The sequence below is a fragment of the Diabrotica undecimpunctata genome, chromosome 7, assembly GCF_040954645.1.
Source record: "Diabrotica undecimpunctata isolate CICGRU chromosome 7, icDiaUnde3, whole genome shotgun sequence".
NCBI classification, from domain to species: domain Eukaryota; kingdom Metazoa; phylum Arthropoda; class Insecta; order Coleoptera; family Chrysomelidae; genus Diabrotica; species Diabrotica undecimpunctata.
Window position 1 is genome coordinate 63,798,185 of NC_092809.1, and position 21,272 is coordinate 63,819,456.

General features: G+C 31.4%; 1 protein-coding gene across 8 annotated transcripts in view; it reads left to right on the forward strand.

The window, feature by feature from the left end:
• The window catches only part of Dh31 (diuretic hormone class 2), a 710,452-nt gene that overhangs the window by 606,854 nt on the left and 82,326 nt on the right, over nucleotides 1–21,272 (forward strand). For 5 of the 8 annotated variants that reach the window (XM_072537479.1, XM_072537472.1, XM_072537475.1 and 2 more), the window contains one exon: nucleotides 13,470–13,583. In XM_072537479.1, the coding sequence (XP_072393580.1) occupies nucleotides 13,474–13,583 (110 nt within the window). In that variant the 5' untranslated portion in view covers nucleotides 13,470–13,473. The remainder of the gene's footprint in view (nucleotides 1–13,469; nucleotides 13,584–21,272) is intronic. The other 3 variants (XM_072537480.1, XM_072537477.1, XM_072537478.1) reach the window with 1 other exon arrangement.

The window sequence follows — 21,272 nt, forward strand, 5'->3', positions numbered from 1 at the left end:
GTTAGTTATTTTCTTTGTTTTTGGGTGTTGATTGTTATTTTGAATATCTGTGTGAATATTATTACCTGTTATTTTGAATACTGTGAACTTCAGAACTAAATATTGTTCTGAAGCTATTTTCTTGTGGCAACTTGAATCAGTGCAATGCAATCAATTACTATTTTCATGGGAATAAGCCGCAATTAAAGCTTAAAATAATTTACCCTTCCTAAATCGTTCTCAATATACTATTATTTTAAGAAAGATTTCCAAAGTAGAATAAACGTCAATAAACTTATTTTAAATTTTAATTATGACTTATTCCCGTTAAAATAGTACCTGATTTATTGATTTAACATTTTTGCTTTATTTAACTTTTAAAATAAATGTGTTATTGCAGATAAATGATGTTAATCTAAGACTCTGCATATGTATATATATGATATATATATATATATATATATATATATATATATATATATATATATATATATATATATATATATATATATATATATATATATATATATATGGGGAGTTATCTCCATAAGTAAATATCTTCTTGGTATGTATGTATGTTAAGAGACCTAAAATTTTTCCACGCGACTTGGCATAATTGGCATGTGGGCCATAAAATAAAAGGGCTTCTAAATTAAATTTGGAACAGGGCTCCATGCTTGGCTTGATAACATTTTGTTAGAAGATTTCTGTTTCATACGTTCATAAATAATTTACACTACGTTATCAAGTGTTTTATATGAAACAATGATAAGCCAAGCAGAAAATTAAGTGTCAAATAAAAGGAACGAATAATGAAGCTACTTTTTAGTCGAAATTCATTGTATATCAGACTGATTTTTAATTCTTTAATACGATTTTTTTCGAATTACGATAAAGTAAGTTTCGAATAATAAATAAAACTTATAATAAAATAATGTTTACCTCGGCTATACTAATTCGAAATCCTAAATATGAAAAAATTCAAATTCTGATATTATGTTCTTTTAGTGTTTACTGTACTTCTTCAGTTGTCAGAGACGAAAATGCCACTGAACTTTTAAAAATCATATAAACAGGCTTAATTTTGCCGAAAATGTCAATTTTCATCATCATCATCATCACTGGCTCGACAACCCATTTGGGTCTTGGCCTGTTCTAGGATTCTTCTCCATTCCGATCTGTTTCGTGCTTTTTTTCTCCAGTTTTTTATTTTTAAGGTTGTTATATCATTTTCTATTTGTTCTAAGTATCTCAGTTTCGGTCTTCCTCTTGTTCTTTTTCCTACTGGCATCTGTTTGAATATTTTGTTTGGTATTTCGCCTTCTTCCATTCTTTCTACATGTCCTATCCAACGCAGCCGTCCTATTTTGATGAATGTTATAATATCCGGATCCTGGAAAATGTCAATTTTATGACGCTAAAAAAGATGCAAAAATGTTTACCACTTTTACCCACGGGCTTTCCCCTAAAACCCCCCCACGTAGTGATGGAAAACGGAAAAAAATCGATTTATAAGAATCTGTACGCTATAGAAAAAAATATTTCAAATAAAAAATGTAGCTAAGATAATTTTGAACAAAACCGTTTATTAAAATTTTTTGTGTAGAAAGAACCGTTCTCTCAGAAATAACGATTAAAGCGATCGGCGATTTTGAATGTCAGTTACGCGCGCGAAATCAATGCATAATAAAATTTGTATCAGCTCGACGGTAAAAATTTAATATCTTTTCATTCGAGTGTCCCATCGAGAAAAATCAAGATGCTTTTTCAAAGTTTTCAAAGTTTCAAAGAGTTTTTATAAAGGTGATAAATAAATAAACGTAGCGTGATTTTTTTATGATTTTCATGAGATTAATACATTGTATCCCTTTCATTGACTGGCCACTATGGATTATCCATAACTAGAACATAATCTTCAAAAGTTATAACATGAAATTTTGGTTTTGAGTTTTGGCAACAAATGTGAGGCATTTGAAATATGCTTAAAAAACGTTGAACTTTCACATTACAAAAGATCTAAAAAGTTTACAACTGCTTTTTTTTAATTACACTAGTAAGTTTTTCAAAAGTACTTAACTACTGCTCAAAATTGCACCCAAAACTGTCTTATTGGAGGCATTTCCCGTGGCGTGCGATTATTTGTAATGTAAAAGTTTAAATTCTGCGTTTTTATCATATTTCAAGTGCCTCATATTTGATGCCAAAGTCGAATTTTCATGTTGTGGGTTTTAAAGTTTTGAAGACTAGTCTCCAAGAATGAAAATTTAACTACGACCGATTAATGAAAGTATTAAATGTTATTGATCTCACGAGACTCGTAAAAAATGACAAAAATCGCGCAAAGGTTATTTATTGAACAGATTTATAGAAACTGACTTCATTTGCTACAAAATACAAAAATTGCATACACAAGCTGTACTTTTTACCTGTAAAACGAATTTTGATTTTTGTCGATAAAACACTCGGATCAAAAGATATAGAATTTTTACCGTCGCGTTGATACAAATTTTATTTAACACTGATTTGCGCTCGGAACTGACGTTCAAAATCGCCGGTCGCTTCAAGAGTTGTTTCTGAGAAAATGATTCATTCTTAATATTGTTTTAAATCTATTTTCTTGTGACATTTTAAAGTAATTACTAATTAAATGGTAATAAGCCACAATTAAATGTTAACGTAAGTTTATTGATGTTTCAATTTCCACTTCGGAAATTATTTTTTTTCCACTTCATTTTCGAAGTGAAAACGTCAATAAACTTACTTTAACCTTTAATTGTAGCTTACTCCCATTTAAATAGTAATAACTATTTATTCTACGTAAAAAGTGTTAAAACAGACATTTTTGTAATATATATTTTGTAAAAATAGACATTTTTGTTTAAAATTATCTCCGCTACATTTTTTATTTGAAACATTTTTTCCACGTCGTACAGATTCTTAGTAAATCGTTTTTTTTTACGTTTTTACCCCTCTACAAAGCTGGTTTTAGGGAGAAACCCAGGGGTTAAAGTGGTAAACTTTTTTGGGGTTCCAAAATTGATATTCTCCGCAAAATTCAGATTGTTAGTATGATTTTTAGGGGTCAATTCTAGGACGACTAAACTATACCTGAAATCTTAATAATATATTCAATAAATCTATTTTATTTCTTATATTATATCTTGCTTGTTTTGTACGATGTTAAGGCTTTAGTCGTATTTGTGACGTTAACTGACATCTGTTGTGTCATCTTTTTTCGGGTCTTTCTGATTATCTGGCAATTGGCTGCTTATTGTACATTATGTACGTTGTAGTGTGTGTGTTGAGTAATTGGCTTGTTCCTAAAAGAGGTCGATTATTAAATAATTCCTTATTAGATTCTCACTAAAAATGCCCATTTCTGAACTAGAATAATCTTCTTTCTCCTTGTATACTGCAAATTAGTAGCAAATTTTGAAATTTTAATATTTATTTTTGTTTTTTTTTCTAGTTTAAGAGAGATTGCATGTTTTGTATTTGGTGATTTCCATTAATATCCGTCCATCTCTTTTTATATTTGATTTAATATTAATATATGCTAATCTTAATTTTAAATTGTTTTCTTAGTCCTTTTCTTTCCTAAGGTTATCTTTGAATGTTTCTGTGTTGTACCTATCCAGAATGTTTCTTTTTTATCAGGTCAGATTGCTGGCCTTGTCTTTGAACCTTCCTTTATTATCTGGGCTTGAGTATCACAGGCAGAGTTTGGAATTGATTAAATATGCTTGTTAATTATGTGATGTGATGTTTACAGAGTTGACAAACTATTTTAATAATTTTCGATAAATATTTACATTGCAATTGACCCGAGCATTTTTTATTTAACTTTCTCAAGCTATAAAACGGACAAATATAATAGCAATGGGGTTCTATTAACAAATTTATTGATACTTTTTGACATAGCACGTAGTGCCATATAGTCCCAACGCAGTACCATGTTTATATTCTAGTTCGTAAATTTTGTGAACTGTTCGTCTTTCAACATTGGCTTTTTTGGACAAAGCTGCTGTTTCCTTGCAAATTAAACATAAATATTTTTTTTATTATAGTAATACAATACAATTTTCCCATTTTAATCCAGTGGTCAGAGACGAAAGATACCAATGAACCTCTAACAATCATAGAAACAAGCTGAATTTTGCAGAGAATGTTAATTTTTGGACCCCAAAACAATTGAAAAAAAGTTTGCTATTCCTACCACCGGTATTTTCTCTAAACCCTACCTCGAGAGGGGGAAAAACGGAAAAATGAATTTACCAAGAATGTGTATGTCAACAAAATTTTTGTCGCTGAGATATGTTCAAATAAAAATGTTTATTTGCACTTTTTTTGTAAAATAAACCGTTATCTTAAAAACATCAGCTCGACTGTAAAAACTCGATATCTTTGGATCAGTGAGTCGACAACAATTTAGATGCGTTTTAAAGGTGAAGAAATCAGCTTTTTTGTGCAATTTTTGTATTTTGCCGCAAATAATCATTACTTAGTCAAGTATACAAACTATTTAAGAGAATTATTAACAACCGGTTAACCTACAAAATGGATAATTACCAACCGGTAGAACAGGCTGGCTTCCGCAAAGGATATAGTACATCAGACCATCTGCTGACAATGAGAACATTGATAGAAAAGGCAAATGAATACCAACTACCCGTATATCTTGCCTTCGTCGACTATGAAAAGCGTTTGATAGTATCGAGATGTGGGCCATAGAACAAGCTTTTAATAATTGTAGAATAGATTCGAGATATAGGCAACTAATACATAATATATATGAAAATGCAACTATGATAGTACAACTAGATAAAAATACAAATTCTATCCCCATTAAGAGAGGAGTGAGACAAGGAGACGTAATATTGCCAAAGCTTTCCAACCTTGCCCTAGAAGACGTCGTCAAAACTACAAATTGGTCAACCTATGGTATTAACGGTAATGGCAACAAGTTAAACCACCTCAGATTCGCTGACGACATAGTGATTATAGCGAGCACATTCGGGGAACTGCAAATTATAATGGGAGAACTAGCAGCCAGATCCCAATACGTCGGCCTAAAAATGAATATGAAAAAAACAAAAATAATGACAAACACAGATGACCCCAAACGTATAACTATAAATGGCAGTGAGATAGAACAAATCCAGGAATATATCTACCTAGGCCAAATCCTGAAACTTGACAAAGAGAACCAAAGTGCGGAAATTACTAGAAGAGCAAGACTAGCATGGGCAGGATTTAGAAAACTTAGTTGGATACTTAAGAACCGCAAAATACCCCAATACTTGAGGAGCAAAGTGTTCAACCAATGCATCCTTCGTATCATGACATATGGATGTCAAACCTGGACCCTAACCAAGGCAAACATGAATAAACTAGACACAACAGAAAGAACAATGGAGAGAGCAATGTTAGGTATACGACTGTCAGATAAAAAGAGGAACGACAGGGTAAGATCCAAAACAAAAGTCGAGGACATAACAACAAAAATTGCCAAACTTAAATGGAGCTTCGCGGGCCACTCTGCTAGACAAAAAGACCAGCGTTGGAATACTACAATACAACATTGGAGACCTTATGAAAGTAAACGACCAAGAGGAAGACCACAGATGAGATGGGTTGATGACATTAAAAGAATAGCCGGAACAAATTGAAAATGTGTTGCTCAGGATAGAGACCGATGGAAGGAGTTGGGAGAGGCCTATGTCCAAACATGGATGACAGAGGGCTAAGAAGAAGAAGCATCCGCAAATAAAGTGAGTTTCTATAAAGGTGTTACATAAATGAACGTTTAGCGATTTTTACCATTTTTTACGATTCTCATGATATCAATAAAGGTTATCACTTTCATTGGCCGTTTACTATGGAATTTTTATTATTAAAGTCCAATATTTACAACATTTTCCCTAAAATTTCGGTTTTGAATTTTGGTAACAAATGTGAGGAATTTGAAATATGCCTAAAAAACGCTGAATTTAAACTTTTACATTACAAACAATTTAAAATGTTTAAAACGTTTAAAACTGCTTTTTTATAACATGTGTACGTTTTTCAAAACGATACAACTTCAGTACAAATTTTACCTAATTTCCCTTTTCGTGGAAGCATTTCCCGTAACGTGCGATCGTTTGTGATGTAAATGTTAAAATTTAGCGTTTTTATATTTTAAATGCCTCATATTTGTTGCCAAACTTAAAATTGAAATTTCATATAGTAGGTTTTGAAAAAAAAAAATGTAAAAAATTGCGCAACGATTATTAATTTAAAAGATTTATAGAGACTAACTTTATTCCTGGCAAAGTACAAAAATTTTATAAAAAGTTTCACTTTTTACCTTTAAAACGCATTTTTACCTTTGTCAATAGAACACTGATCAAATAATATCGAATTTTTACCGTCAAGTTGATACAAATTTTCTTAACAATTGAATTTGCACGTGTACCTGACATTAAAAATCGCCTGTCGCTTCAAGCGTTGTTTCTAAGACAAAGTTTTATTCTATAGAAAAAATGGTTATAAACTATTTTGGTGCAAAATTATCTCAGCTACATTTTTTATTAAAACAAATCTAATATCTTAGTCTCGGCCAAGGAAGTCCTTGGTGAAAGAAATATAAAAAAAAATCGTTCCCAAGGCGAACTCCATGGTTTTGTACAAAAGTGAAGGAAAAATGTAAATAAAAGAAAACAACTTACCTGAAATACATGTCAACCAAAACACAAGAGGCATACCATAATTACAAGTCAATTAGAAACGAAACACATGCATTTGTAAGAAAAATAAAAAATTATCACTGGGAACGCTTTCGAAAGAAATGACTTTTACGGTCTGCGGAGGTAAAGAACGGTGGCAAAGGAACTTATAGAACCAAAGCACATAGAACAGGATACGTGGATTGACTACCTTAAAAAGCTCTATGCAGAGGAAGAACAAACGACGATAGAACCAGAAATACCAGAAATTGCCCCAAATGAAGAACGTAATATAAATGTACAGGAAGTTCGGAAAATATTTGAAAACAAGAAGAACAGAAAAGCAGTTTGTAAAGACGGGATACCAAACTGAAATATTGTGGAGCAGCAATGACAGAACAATTAACAGCATTAATTAATAAAATTATAAATCACGATATAATACTGGAAGAATGGAGAACGAGCGAACTAATTCTACTATTCAAAAAAGAAGATAAAAACAACGAGAAAACTTCAGAGGTATAAACTTGTTAAATACTACTTATACTTAATATATTTTAAAGTTTAAAACTAAAATTTTACAAGTTCTAATAAATCAGAGGATAACGTAGATGAACAACAGGGTTTTCGAAGTGGAAGATCGTGTACAGATGTAATATTCGTTATAAAGCAAATTACTGAGAAATCACTAGAGTATAATAGACCAAGATTTCTGTGTCTGATTGACCTAAAGCAACCGGTTGACAGAGTAAGACTCAAAGATGTATTCCATCTTCTGTATAATAGAGAAGTTCCCCTAAATATTATAAAAACTATCGAAAACATCTATCAAAACAACAAAATGGATGTCAAAAAAGCCTTAACAATGGAAGAGGATACAGAATGAAAAACAAAAAAATCAAAATACTCTGTTACGCAGACGACGCAATATTGATAGCCCAAGATGAAAATAGTCTGCAAAGGCTGGTCCACAGCTTTAACATAAGACCAAAGAATTTAATATGATAATCTCATCTCAGAAAACTAAAACAATAGTAGTCAGCAAAGAACCAACCAGATGTAAAATATAAATTATTGGCACCAGTATTGAATATGTAATAGAAATAAAATACCTAGGAATTCCGCTGTCTAGCTCTAAAGACCTGGAAAAAGAAGTGAGAGATCAAGTACGAAAAGCAAATAGACTTGCAGGAGGCCTCAATAACACTATATGGCAAAACAGACACATTAACACTGAGATGAATTCAAGAATTTATAAGGCCAGTGTGAGACCAGTAATGACATATGACTCAGAAACAAGACCCGACACAGCCACAACGCAAAGGCTACTGGAAACGGCAGATATGAGAGGTCTGAGAAGAATTACAGGAAATATGCTGAGAGATCGAAAGAGAAGTGAAAAAATTAGAAGAAAATGTAACGTATGGTCTATAAATGAATGGACACAAAATAAAAAAAAAATAATGAAATAACCACATAGGCAGAATGGAGGAGACCCGTGTCGTCAAAATAGCAAGAGATAAGTCACCAATCGGCAGAAGTATCGGACGACCGCGCAAAAGATGAAGTCACAACCTTCCATAGAGGTATTAATTCGCCAATGAATAAGCAGAATTACTTAAAAAGAGGAAGAAGAAGAAGACATTTTTTATTTAAAACATTGTTTTTATGGAGTGCAGATTCTTGGTTAATCAATTTTCCCCCTAGGATGGGGGTTTTAGAGAGAAGCCTTCGGGTAACCGTGGTTAATTTTTTGCATCTTTTTGGGAGAATTGACATTCTTAGCAAAATTCAGCTTGTTCATATGGTTTTTAGAGGTCAAATCTCTGACGACTGGACTGTTTGTTGTGACAATGATGAGATGAATAAATTGATAAAAAATCTATCACTTTACATCTGACACATGATTTTGCGCCATTTCATGCTGGTGGCATCCATTAGGAAAGAAGTAAACAATATAGGTACGTTACACAGACAGTCTATTATTGTAATAATAAATTATCGTAGCATGATTTTTAAACATTTTAAATCAAAGCTGCTATATTGGTGTTGTATTACTTTTTTCTTTATAGTAAAATGCTGAGGCGACCGTCACGGAACTAGCGCCAAGAGAAGGCGTCACGATCAATTCGTTTCTAGTCAGCATATGTTTATTCTCATCAGGTTTAAATTAAAAACTGCATAAAAAATAACCAATTTAATACAGACATTAACAACTTAACACTTTATCCCGAGTATGCTCGGCCAAACAATTTTTAACAAAAATTATTAACCCGAGATATCTCGCCCTGAAAGTTGATTGAATAGCTGAACAGTAGCAAACCGTTTAATATATTTTAAATAGTGGCATAAAATATATTAAAAAGTGTTTCTATTTATTTATAAACTCGTCTATTTTGTTGCCGCAGATTTTATTGTCGCTGTATTATACACGATGGTGGGGAAACTTGCTGTACCAAAGTCACCACCCACCACGCTGAGCGTAGTGGTACGGGTGTACTGTAATATATAAGATTGAAATGAATTCGTATCAATAAAAGATTCTGCAAGAGGAGGAGAATTTTTTATTCTCCAATAAGAATTTGTTAAATTTTCTGTCAAAAGTAAACCTATTTTGTGAACCATAGTTGTATTAAACGATCTGTATGTTATTAGACGTTTGTTGGCTAACATTTGCCTACGTATGTGTAAAGGTGGTTCCTGGGCTTCTGCTAGAACTGCTTGGTTTGGTAAAGACATCATAGCTACTAGACACATTTTTATTGATTTAAATTGTATTCTGTCAAGAGTTAATAGATTTGTTTTGCATGTTGAACCGTAAAGAACACAGCCGTAATCCAGAATGGATCGTATGTAGGATCTATAAAACATTAAAGAGATATTTTGATCTGCACCCCATCTTTTTTTAGAAACGAAACGCAGAAGGTTAATTCCACGCTCGCACTTTTGTTTTACGTACTTTATATGGCTGGACCACAAGAGTTTTTTATCTAGGATCATGCCTAGATACTTATACTCTTCTGCTAAGGGGAATTTATAATCACCTATCTGGCATTTGCCTGTGATTTTTTGTCTACGTCTAGTGAAACATATAATCGAAGATTTTTCTTGTGATATACTAAAACCCATTTGTTTCACCCACTTATCTAAGTTACTAAAGCTAAGTTTTAGATTCAACATACAATCTTCATAGGATTTATGGCTGGTATATAAACATATATCGTCTGCATATTGAATTATTTTGCATTTTTCATCCATCGAACCATTCAGATCTGCAGTATAAACATTAAATAATAATAATAAATTAAATAAATAATAAATAATTTATTGTGTTATTACTGTACAATTTGTTAAAATAATAAATAATAAATAAATAATTAAATTACTTTATTTAATTTTTAAAAGATTTAATTTAAAAATACAAAAAACAGTATCAAGCTTCCTGTTGCTCTATATTATCGCCTACTGTAGTGCCTTTTTTATGCGAAAGCGTAAAGTTTAACTTTAGTCTCGCTGGCTCCTTTCAAAATCGTTGAGGTTAACGTGTTGACCACCTCTCCTCCAGGGTATGCGTACGTGTTTGTGTTATACAAACTATGACTGCAAATTGCATAGAGTTGTTGAAACAACGATATTATGCAGAATCAATCAAAATGGTACATTGTGTTTTCAGTATACATTGAATATTGACTTATCTCGGTAGCAGTTCAGTGAATATTGTATTTTTATATTTCAAGCATTTTCAAAATATACCTATGAGACTGCGCGATACGATTCTCTAAATCGTTTCGATGCCAATAATAGCAGCCTAAAGTCTATTACATACTTAATGTGACAATTCAAAAATATATTGCAAATTAAACATGGAAAAATAATTTTATATGTGAAATTATGTACATAGTTCCATTTTTAAATGTCTGTTCTATCGGAGATTGGATATCATTAGGACGATTCTAATTTTATTTACTGCTGTTTTGAATAATTCGTTAGTGGTACAGCCAAACCACTCTCTTAAATTTCTAATCCAGTACATTCTTCTACGGCCTGTATTTCTGTGTCCTTGGATTCTTCCTTGCATTATATTTTATAGGAATGTGTACATTTGTCCTCTCATCAGGTGGCCTAAGTATTCAAGTTTTCTCTTTTTTATATTCAGTATAACTTCTGGATCGTTATTTATTCTGCGTATTACCTCTTAATTTGTAATTTTATCCACCCAACTTATTTTTAGTATACGGCGGTAGCACCACATCTCAAAGCTTTCAAGATTTTTAACATTCCTCTGTTAAAGAGTCCATGCCTCAGCACCGTAAAGCAAAGTACTGAATACATAGCATTTTAACATTCTAGTTGCTGAATACGAATATCACGATTACAAAATAATTTTTTCATTTTTATAAAGGTAGAACTGGCAATTTCAATACGTCTTTTTATCTCGTCATTTTGGTCACCTGTTTCATTGATGAGGATTCCCAAGTATTTGTATTCGCTTACATTTTCGAATTGGGTACCGTTTATTGCGATACTAGTGTCATGTATTGGATTCTTACTGAAGGTCATATATTTGTTTTTTTTTGACGTTAATCCTTATGCCGTAGTTATTACATATCTCATTCATACTTTCAACTAGATGTTGTAGATCTTCCGCTGTTCTTGCCATTATCACAGTATCGTCAGCATATCGAATGTTATTGATAACTTCTCCATTGACTATTATCCCTTCGTTTGCATATGAAAGAGCTTCTTGGCATATTTGTTCGCTATAGATATTAAACAAGAGCGGTGACAATATGCAACTCTGTCGTACTCCTCTTCGTATTTCTATTTCGTCCGATGCTTGGTCTTCTATTTTTATATTAGCTTGCTGATTCCAGTACAGATTTAATATTATTTGTATGTCTCTGGTGTCGATGTTTTTACCATCCAGGATTTCTTTGAGTTTATTGTGGCGTACTTTGTCAAAGGCCTTTTCAAAGTCTATAAAGCAGGCGTGTACCTCTCTGTGTTAGGACGTTCAAGACAAAGAAAGCTTCTCTTGTACATAATCCTTTTCTGAATCCCATCTGTGTATCGTTAATATCGATATCTAACTTTTGATAGGTTCTGCTGTGGATGACTCTAAGAAATATTTTAAGCATGACTCATCAAAGGAAAAGTGACTCATCAAGGAGATTGTTCGATGATCTGAACATTGCATTGCCTTAGTTTTCCTCGTTATGGTGACAAACGTAGACAGCAACCATTCCTGACGTATTATACCAGTACTGTATTGTATTGAATAGATGTAATATTATGGTTACGGATTTATCATTCAAAAGCTTCAACAGTTCTGTAGGAATTTCATCAGGTCAATTTGCTTTCCCATTTTTAGCGTTTTTTATTGCATATTCTACTTCTTCTTTCAATATGCCTGGCCCAGTTGCATTGATTATCTGAGTTAAGTTGTTTCTATCGTCTTCAAATAATTCATTTAGGTATTCTGTCCATCTTTTTATTTTGTTTTCTAGATCTTAAATAAGATTTCCATCTTTGTCCTTAAGTTTACCTATGTGGCATTTCTTTATGCTTCCTGTTATCTCTTTTACTTTTTCGTGCATATTGAACGCATCGTACTTTTTCTCATAAGTTTCCATTTCTTCACACTTTTCTTTAATTTACGCCTCTTTGGCTTCTTGTGTTCTCTTTTTATGTGTTTCTTTATTTCTTTGTATTTGTCTGGTTAATTCTTTATCTTTCTTCTTTGTTCCATCAAGTCTAGTATATCTTGTGTCTTCCACCCCTTATTCTTTGTTGTTTTTGTAAGATGTTTCTTTCCTGCTGTTTGTATAGCTGTATTTATGTACTTTAATTTTTGATTAACGTTATTTGTTCCCTCAGGATAATATCAAATTCTGATTATTTTATGTGTTTGTGTACTATTTTTTTTGGCGTTATGCGTTTGTGTATTAGGTGTTTATGTCGTATATGTTTATGTATTTTGTGTTGTATATAAGCAACTTTACAGAAAATATCCACTTTTTTGATGACAAAACATTGATTTTAAAATTTGAGGTAACACTTTTGGGACCCAAAGGGTAGACCGCGCTAGTTGTGATAGGAGCATGCTGTGACAAATAGTTTTACAGACAAACCATATGTAGCAGCACCACCCGGTTTCCCAGAACTCTTCTTTCACATGGTCTCAGTCTGTTTATGCAGATTGGTTTTCCTACTTTGCGTTTCTGCCAGTTTATACAATTTAATGTTATTTCGTTGTAACAAAGTGAAATTTAGCTATTGTCTTTAAATTGTTATTCCAATTTAACAATTTGAAACCACAAGATATGAAACTTATTTTACTTATAATAGAAAGCTTATTTATTCCTCTCTATAAGACGGTGAGACTAATTGTGACGACAGGTTTGGGGCATGTTTGTACATATGTAATTTGTCTAAATCTATAATTTTGACGTATTTTTATACTCGTTTATCCTAACACTTAGTGAACTTTCTGTTTCTCCTACATATAAATTGTTGCATTAGCAGGGTATTTTATGGATACAGTTCTTTGGTCTCCCTTGTGTGTGCTGAGGTTTGATTTTGGACAGAATATATCGTAGTGTATCGGTCGTTTTGAATATTTTTGTGTTGTACTTATTTCACATCCTTTTATATAATTATTGCACCGAAAGTCCTTTTAAGCAAATAAAAGATCTTTGATTATTTAAACGTGAAGATAGGAAGCGCTTAATTAAAGACCCTATATATTAAAATATTGGCCTAATAAAAATATTTTTGTTTCAGCAATATGAAGACATCTGGAGTAAACGGAAGCAGCGGAATTGCATTCTTGTTTCTTATAACCAGCTCTATAATTCTACAATCTGCTACAATAAGCGCACAACAACAGGCAAGGTAGTGGTACCATATATTTTTATATACAATTCAAAATAAACAAAAAAAAAACAATAAAATAATAAAAGAATAAAAAGAACAAAATAAAAATAAAACAAAACAAAATTTATATATCTATAAAAATAATATTAGGTATAAGACAATTTTGACAATGAATCTGCAAGCAATAATAATTAAAATGCAGTAAACTTTAAAAACAAACAAAAACTAGTCTGGCTGATTGGCTCTGCTAAAGCCATTCATCAGGAAAAAAAATTCAAAATAATTTGCTATTATAGTGTCCAAATAATTTTTACGGTAGTATCTTTGTTTGCAAAAAACTATGAGTTATCGAAAAAGAAAACGTCTTTTTTATAATAGTAGAAGATCTATTTGGATAACTGACAAAACACAAATAATCATGGTAATTTACAAAATATTATTCAGTACGTACAAATAAATACAAATATCTACAAAGTCAATAATGGTAAATTCGTATTGGTAGCTACTCAAATAGATGCATTGAAAAACCAGTGTCAAAATTGTTAGTTTTGAGATACATTGAAAATTCTCATCAAAATGCATAATCTTATTTTTATTTTCTTCATATTTTTTCGACGAATCTGTTTATTTGTATTTATTATTTTCAGGGATCCTTTTCCTTGTCATCATTTTCTTTCCTATGTATAAATTTTTTATTTTGTCATAATGTTTTAAAACTAAGATCTGTTTGTTTCAGCTTAGCAACATTGATATTATCTTTTTTCATCCTAATGTATCTTATCAAATTCGCCCAGTTCCTTGGACGATCTTTTTTCAACGTTGTCTTCTTTTAATTTGAGCATGAATTGTATCTGCTCCTAAATGGGTGTTACCAGGCTGTACGTACTTGTGAGTAATAGCCATTAAGCTATTTTTGGTTTATTCACAATATTAGACTCTAAAAAATGTAAATACATTAGCGCAACATAAATATTTCGGTTTTGTCTAACACAAGAATCACTGAATATGTTTATTTCTTTGACTTATTTAGATAGGTCGAAAAGCTTGGATTCGTTGGGAAAATATTTCCATAAGATTTTTTTGCATAATCACTTTCATGAGATACCCTAAAATGAGGTTCAAGAGGTCGCCCAGGGGAAAAGTTTAAGGTTTTTTTTTTAAATGCAACAATCAATTTTTTTGGTTCAGACAATTTTTTTTTTAATTATTTGGGCCATTTTGAACAAAATAGGTTTCTTGTAATTTTTCTCCAAACTTGATCATTTTAAAACTAAAAAAAAACCGAAAATTACGAGTTTCAAGGCTCAAAAACACAACTAAAATATTATTTTTTAAATTTTTCCAAGATCTTATTTTAAGTTCAAACCTTGTTCTATCATTTTGCTGTACGTATTTTGGGAGTATTTTATTTTAAAATATTGTTTTTTAATCGTTAATGAAGCGCTTATTACGGACGGGACAGGACGATAGAAACAAGATCTACAGTACAAATTTACCTTGTATATGGATGGAATTCTTATTGTACAAATGAGCGCCCGCAATGCCATGCTCGGTTCATTAACAATTAAAAACGATGTTTTTAGATAACAAAAAGCACAAAATTTTCATCAGAATATCATAGAAGGCTTGAACTTGAATTTAGGCACATGATGATTTCAAAAATGATATTTTTTACTCGTGTTTTTGAGCCTTGAAAATCGTAATTTTGCGTTTCTTTTCAGTTTTAAATTATTTATAACACGAAAACCATCATTTTTAGAGAAAACTTACAAGATAAATTTTTTTTTTCATACTTTATTTTATTTATTTATTTAACCTCCTTTAAAACACAAAATGATTGTTATTACATTAAAAAAGTGCTTGCTACTGCTAAAACTAATAACTATAGTAAAAACCAAACCTAGACAGAATAAAACAAGTAAAAAACACTATACTTCTAAATTAAATTTTAAGACAAGTTTTGCAAACTAGAAACTTGTTTCAAAAGCAAATTTTATTTTTTTCACAGAAGAATTTAAAAAGTCTATATCACAGTTAATTATCACATGGTTACATTCTTCTAAAATCTAACATTTATTTTTAATGTGATTTACAACATAGTAAATAAAAAGGGCAGAATGAAAATTTCTTCTATTATCCAGTCGCTGAACTTTAAAACAAGTTAACATACCATTATAGGAAATCATGTATGGATAGATACCAAACTTTCTGACCTCATAAAGAAACCTCAAGAATCGTTTTTGAACCTTTTCAATCAGATTAACAGTGAATTCGGCTTGTGGTGCCCATATAATAGAGGCATACTCCAAGTGAGGTCTTACCGGTGCATTGTATAATGATTATTAAATTAATGACATTAAATCTTTGAAAAAATTTTGAATTACTAATTATGAAGCCAAGAGTTCTATAGGCCTTTCCAATGATGAACCGATAATGTTCATGAAATCTCAAATTTTTCTAAAAAAATACTCCAAGATCTTTGCAAGTGTTCTTTCTTTCAAGTAAAGTGATAGAAATTTTGTATTGGTTCTCCATGTATTGTGCTTTTCGAGTGATAGTAAAAACATGGCATTTAGAAATGTTTAGAAACATTTTATCATCGAACCATTTACTTACTGAGTTCAGATCACATTGCAGCATCTCAGAGTCCTGCAAAGTTGAAATTTCTCGAAAAATCTTAAAATCATCTGCAAATAGCAGGCTTTTCGAAAACTTCACACAGTGAGACAAAAGAGGTCATTATGATCTAAGAAACCTAAAAAATGAAAATCTATTCCCAACTTTTCTATTTCTATAGTGCTGTAAAAACCATATTACAAAACAACAATTTTGCTTACATATTAAAAATGGAAAAATTAAGGTTTGACTTTAAAGTTAACAGAAGCACAAAAGAAGAAAAATGCTTAGCCATAAAAGAAGCAGTAAAATATTGGCAACATTCGCTAATGGCAAAGAATTTAAGGTATATTCTGACCATAAACCCTCGGAAGATATACATTTTCCAGCTAGAACGGATGAAGAATTAGGTGATTTGGCTGACTACTTGACAATACAACTTTAGGGTAAAAAAATATAATCCAGGGGCAACAAACCAAGAAGAGGACTGTCTGAGCAGAAATCCAGTATTAGAAGTTTGTAAACCACTATTATAGCGATTTACAAATGAGTAAATAAATAAGAAAAATTAACATAATAGATGTTGCAGAGATAAAACAAAATCAAATAGATTTACACAATAGTAACTTGAGATTTAAGAATGGAATCTATCATAAAAGAATAAGAAAATATTAATATCAGAAAAATTTAGTATAGATCTAATAAAAATGACACATGATACCTACTGCCATTTAGGACAAACACAGATGATAAACAAAATAACTCCATTTTATACAGCAAAAACTTGTTACATTGTTGCAAAAAACATAAGAAAAATATGCAAAACGACCATTTGAAATAGTTTCTATTTCGGTTAGAGGATTTGGTGGGTATCGGTCAACAAAGAAGTACCTTCATATATTAATTGACCATTTTATATGGTAGGTTTATATTTTAACATCTAAGAATCAAAGTGCAATGGACTTTATAAAACTAACAAAAATGGTAACAGACAACTACCAAGTGGACATAGTGTTGACAGATCAATACCCTGGAATAAACTTAAGAGAATATAAACAATTTCTTAAGCAGAATAATACAAAATTAATATTCACTGTCGTCGATGTAACATTGTCTAATGGGTATTTTCTAATAAAAGAGTAAACCAAACGCTTATAAACAAAAAAAGATGTAAAATAAATGAAATGAAAAACAAAGTTGCATGGGAAACAGTTGCTAAAAAATGTGTAGAAGCCTACAATAAAACAGATTACACGATAACAAAGTTTTTTCCTAAAGAGAAACTATCCTTTCTATCTACTAGAAGGTCAAAACACAAACATACTACCCGATTAAATAAAACCTACAATCACACAGAAAAAATTAAGTAAAGATAGAAAATTGGTATTGAAATATACATTAAAATCCCATGAACACAACAAAAGAAGATTTGATGCACATCGAAAAGACCAAGTATGTTGAAGATCAACTGTATGTAGAAAACGATAATAAATTAAACAGGGCAAAGCTAAATGAATTGCGAACTAGACCATACCCAATTAAAAAGGAGTGGTCAAATTCAAGCTACGAATTGGACACTGGACACAGAAAAGAAGAGCCAAATCTGTTCCACATAACAAAACTAACACCGTTGTCTGAAGAATCCAAAAATGAACACAAAAGAAAATTATGAATAAGTAATGACCTAACCTTATTAATAGCTTTAATTGTTGTTTCTTTGTTATTTTCAGGTATGATACCTAATAATTATAAGTTTGTTCATTTTGCAAACTTTTTGTTATCTTCAGAGCCACTAAATTTGGTTATTAAAAATCTACTCCCAACTTTTCTAACTGCCCAAAATTAACGCACCACCTTAAATATACCATAAGTTTGAAGCTATTTTTCTTCTTAACGAATGATTGGATTGTGATGATTTTTTTCGTATTATAGGTCTATTTCTAGTAAATCAATGTATTAATGTTTTTTAAAAAATATCAACGTTTTACCCGTAAACGGGGTGTAAAAATAAAGTTGTGTTTTTTCATCATTTTTTGCAACACCCTGTGAAATTTATTAGAAATAAACGCTACATCTTATTAATATTTTGAGATAAATTTGTTCTTTCTTAAGATTTTCTTAAAAAAATAATCTCGATATCTCTATTACCAAAGATTATACAGAACTTTAAAAGTAACAAGTTTTTATCAACATTTAAAGCAAAGAAAACATTAGTTACATAAACTTTATTGACATTTTATACAAATAAAGCCTAAGAAAATATAACCTAAATATCCTTTAACAATTCCCCTCTCTCTTCTTCTTATGGTGCCCATCCGTTACGGATGTTGGACACTAACATGGCTATTCTGACTTTGTTGACTGCTGCCCTTAAAAGTCCGGCAGTAGTTAAGTTAAACCATTTTCGCAGGTTATGCAGCCAGGATATTCTTCTTCGTCCTGGACCTCTTTTGCCATGCACTTTACCTTGAACTATGGTCCGAAGAAGGTTGTATTGTTGTTCATTGCGCATTATATGGCCCAGGTATTCTAGTTTTCGACGTTTTATGGTTATGACTAGTTCGCGCTCTTTACCCATTCTATGTAGTACTTCTTCGTTGGTAACTCTCTCTATCCAAGAAATCCTCAACATGCGTCTCTAGCACCACATCTTAAATGCTTCGAGTCTCTTCAGTGATGATTCAGTTAAGGTCCATGACTACACGCCATATAAAAGAACGGAGAATACGTAGCATGTTAGTAAACGAACTTTTATTTCCAATTTTATATCGTGGCTTTCTATCTATCCCCTTTTTTAAAACCACTTAATAACGAGTATTTCCACCTCTATATCTAATTACTTCTTCACAGCGGCGAGGCATACTTAAAATAAAGCGGCGTATTTGGTCTTGATCAATTGCATCCCAAACTTCTCTCACCATAACTTCTATGTCGTCAAAAAAGACATGTGGTGGTTGTCGGCTCCTGAGTTGGCGATCAATAATATCCCACAAATTCTCTATGGGATTGAGATCAGGGCTGCAGGGTGGCCAGTTCATGGATAGTATTCCAACCTCGTTCTAATATTTGCGAACCACACGTGCAACATGTGGTCGAGCATTATCTTGCAATAAAAGAAAATTATTGATTATGTAAGGAGCAAATGGAACTACATGGTTAGACAAAATGTCTAATATACCTTTCACTTGTTAAGAAACCTCTTCGTAAAGCAACTAGTTCCATTTGCGCTATAAGGGATATTCCTCCCCAAACCATTACAGAACCACCATTGAATAAAGTATTAGGTCGTATATTACACTATGCGTAGCGTTCTCTTGGCCGTCGATTAACTCTCACACTGAGCTATATAAGCAATACCACGATTCATCAGTGAACAACACGTACTCCCAGTCATCAACATTCCAGTCAAGGTGCTCTCTGGCAAATTGTAATCTACTTCTACAATGATTTACGTTAAAAGCTCTGACTGGTATCCTTATATGCAGATCTTGTTCAGCGAGACGCCTTTATATAGTGTTTCTACTTATTTGAATATTATGAACATTAATTTGTCACTTGTATTTGTAAATGTCTCATTGTAAGAAAACGTTTTCTTATAGCACTAAGCCTGATAAACTGATCTTGTCGTGGTGTTGCAAGTTTTCCTCTTCCTTGTCCACGCCGTTTCGTATGGTCGTTTGTTTCTCGAAAACGTTGAATGACATGTGATATTGTAGTACGAAATACCCCTAATCTCAAGCCTATTTTACGATAATTTAACCCTACATCAGCTAAAGTAATTGCCTGAACACATTCATCTCGGCTCAGATTTCTTGAAATTGAATGTTGAATTTTTACAATTCAATAAAGTCACGTTATGCTTTGAACGTACTTTTCTTTTTTGATAATAAAGATATGGATGATTTTTTTACGAAAATGTTGAAGAAAAAATGTTACTTTTTTAAAGTATTAAGATTAAGATGTAGCATTTGCTTTAAGTAAATTCCACAGGGTGTTACAAAATAAGAGGAAAAATCAAATTTATTTTTACACCCCGTATCTAGGTGAAATGTTGACACTTCCCAGAAAACATTAATACCGTAATTACTTAGAAAAAGGTCTGCAATGAGCAATAAAATTTATTGAAATCCAATCAAGGATACACAAGAAAAATAGCTTAATAATTATGGTAGAGTTCAGGTCGGGCGTTAATTTTGGAGAGTAAAAAATCACGTAAAGCTTTGAACATACTTTTCTTTTTTGATAATAAAGGTATCGTAATGATTTTTTTACCAAAATATGAAGAAAGAATGAAGCGATCTTAAAATATTAATAACATGTGGTGTTTGTTTCTAATACCGGGTGTTGCAAAATTAGATGAAAAAACACAACTTTATTTTTACACCCTGTATATGAGTAAAACGTTGACATTTCTTAAAAAAACATTAATATAGTCATTAATTAGAAATATAACTACAATGTGAAAAATAAATCATGGAAATCCAATTATGGGTTCAGAGGAAATATAGTTTTAAAATCATGGTCCATTTTAGGTGGTGCGTTAATTTTGAAGAGTAGTATTATGATGTGTGTAATGTCTTTAAAATATTTTTCCAAATTGCAATTAATCAAGAACTCTCGTTTTAGATTTAAGTAATTAATTGTTATGTCAAGCACACTATTCTACGAGTCCATTCTATGTGAAATGTGCCTACATTATCTAATTGTGCATCTATTATTTAAATACCTAGTTTCATGAAATAAATATTAGTTCTATTTTTTTAAAGCCGTTGTGAAATTTAATGGTGATTTTAAATAACAGATGAAATCGCAGTTTTCCTAAAAACATTTTGACTAGAAGCAAGTAACTATTGGAATGACTTAGTATATAGAAACTTAAAAACAATTTACTATTACCTACTTGGTCTACATATTTAAATAATAAAATAACTTAAATCTTCGAATATAAGATAAAAATATTTGCAAATGTGGAAGGACATGTTAAACTTTATACGAGTGACGAACAAGTACACAGTTTCTACTGATTACACTATTTACACGAACTGAATTTATATGGCTAACGACAGGGTATTTCGAAAATATTATTCGAATCTT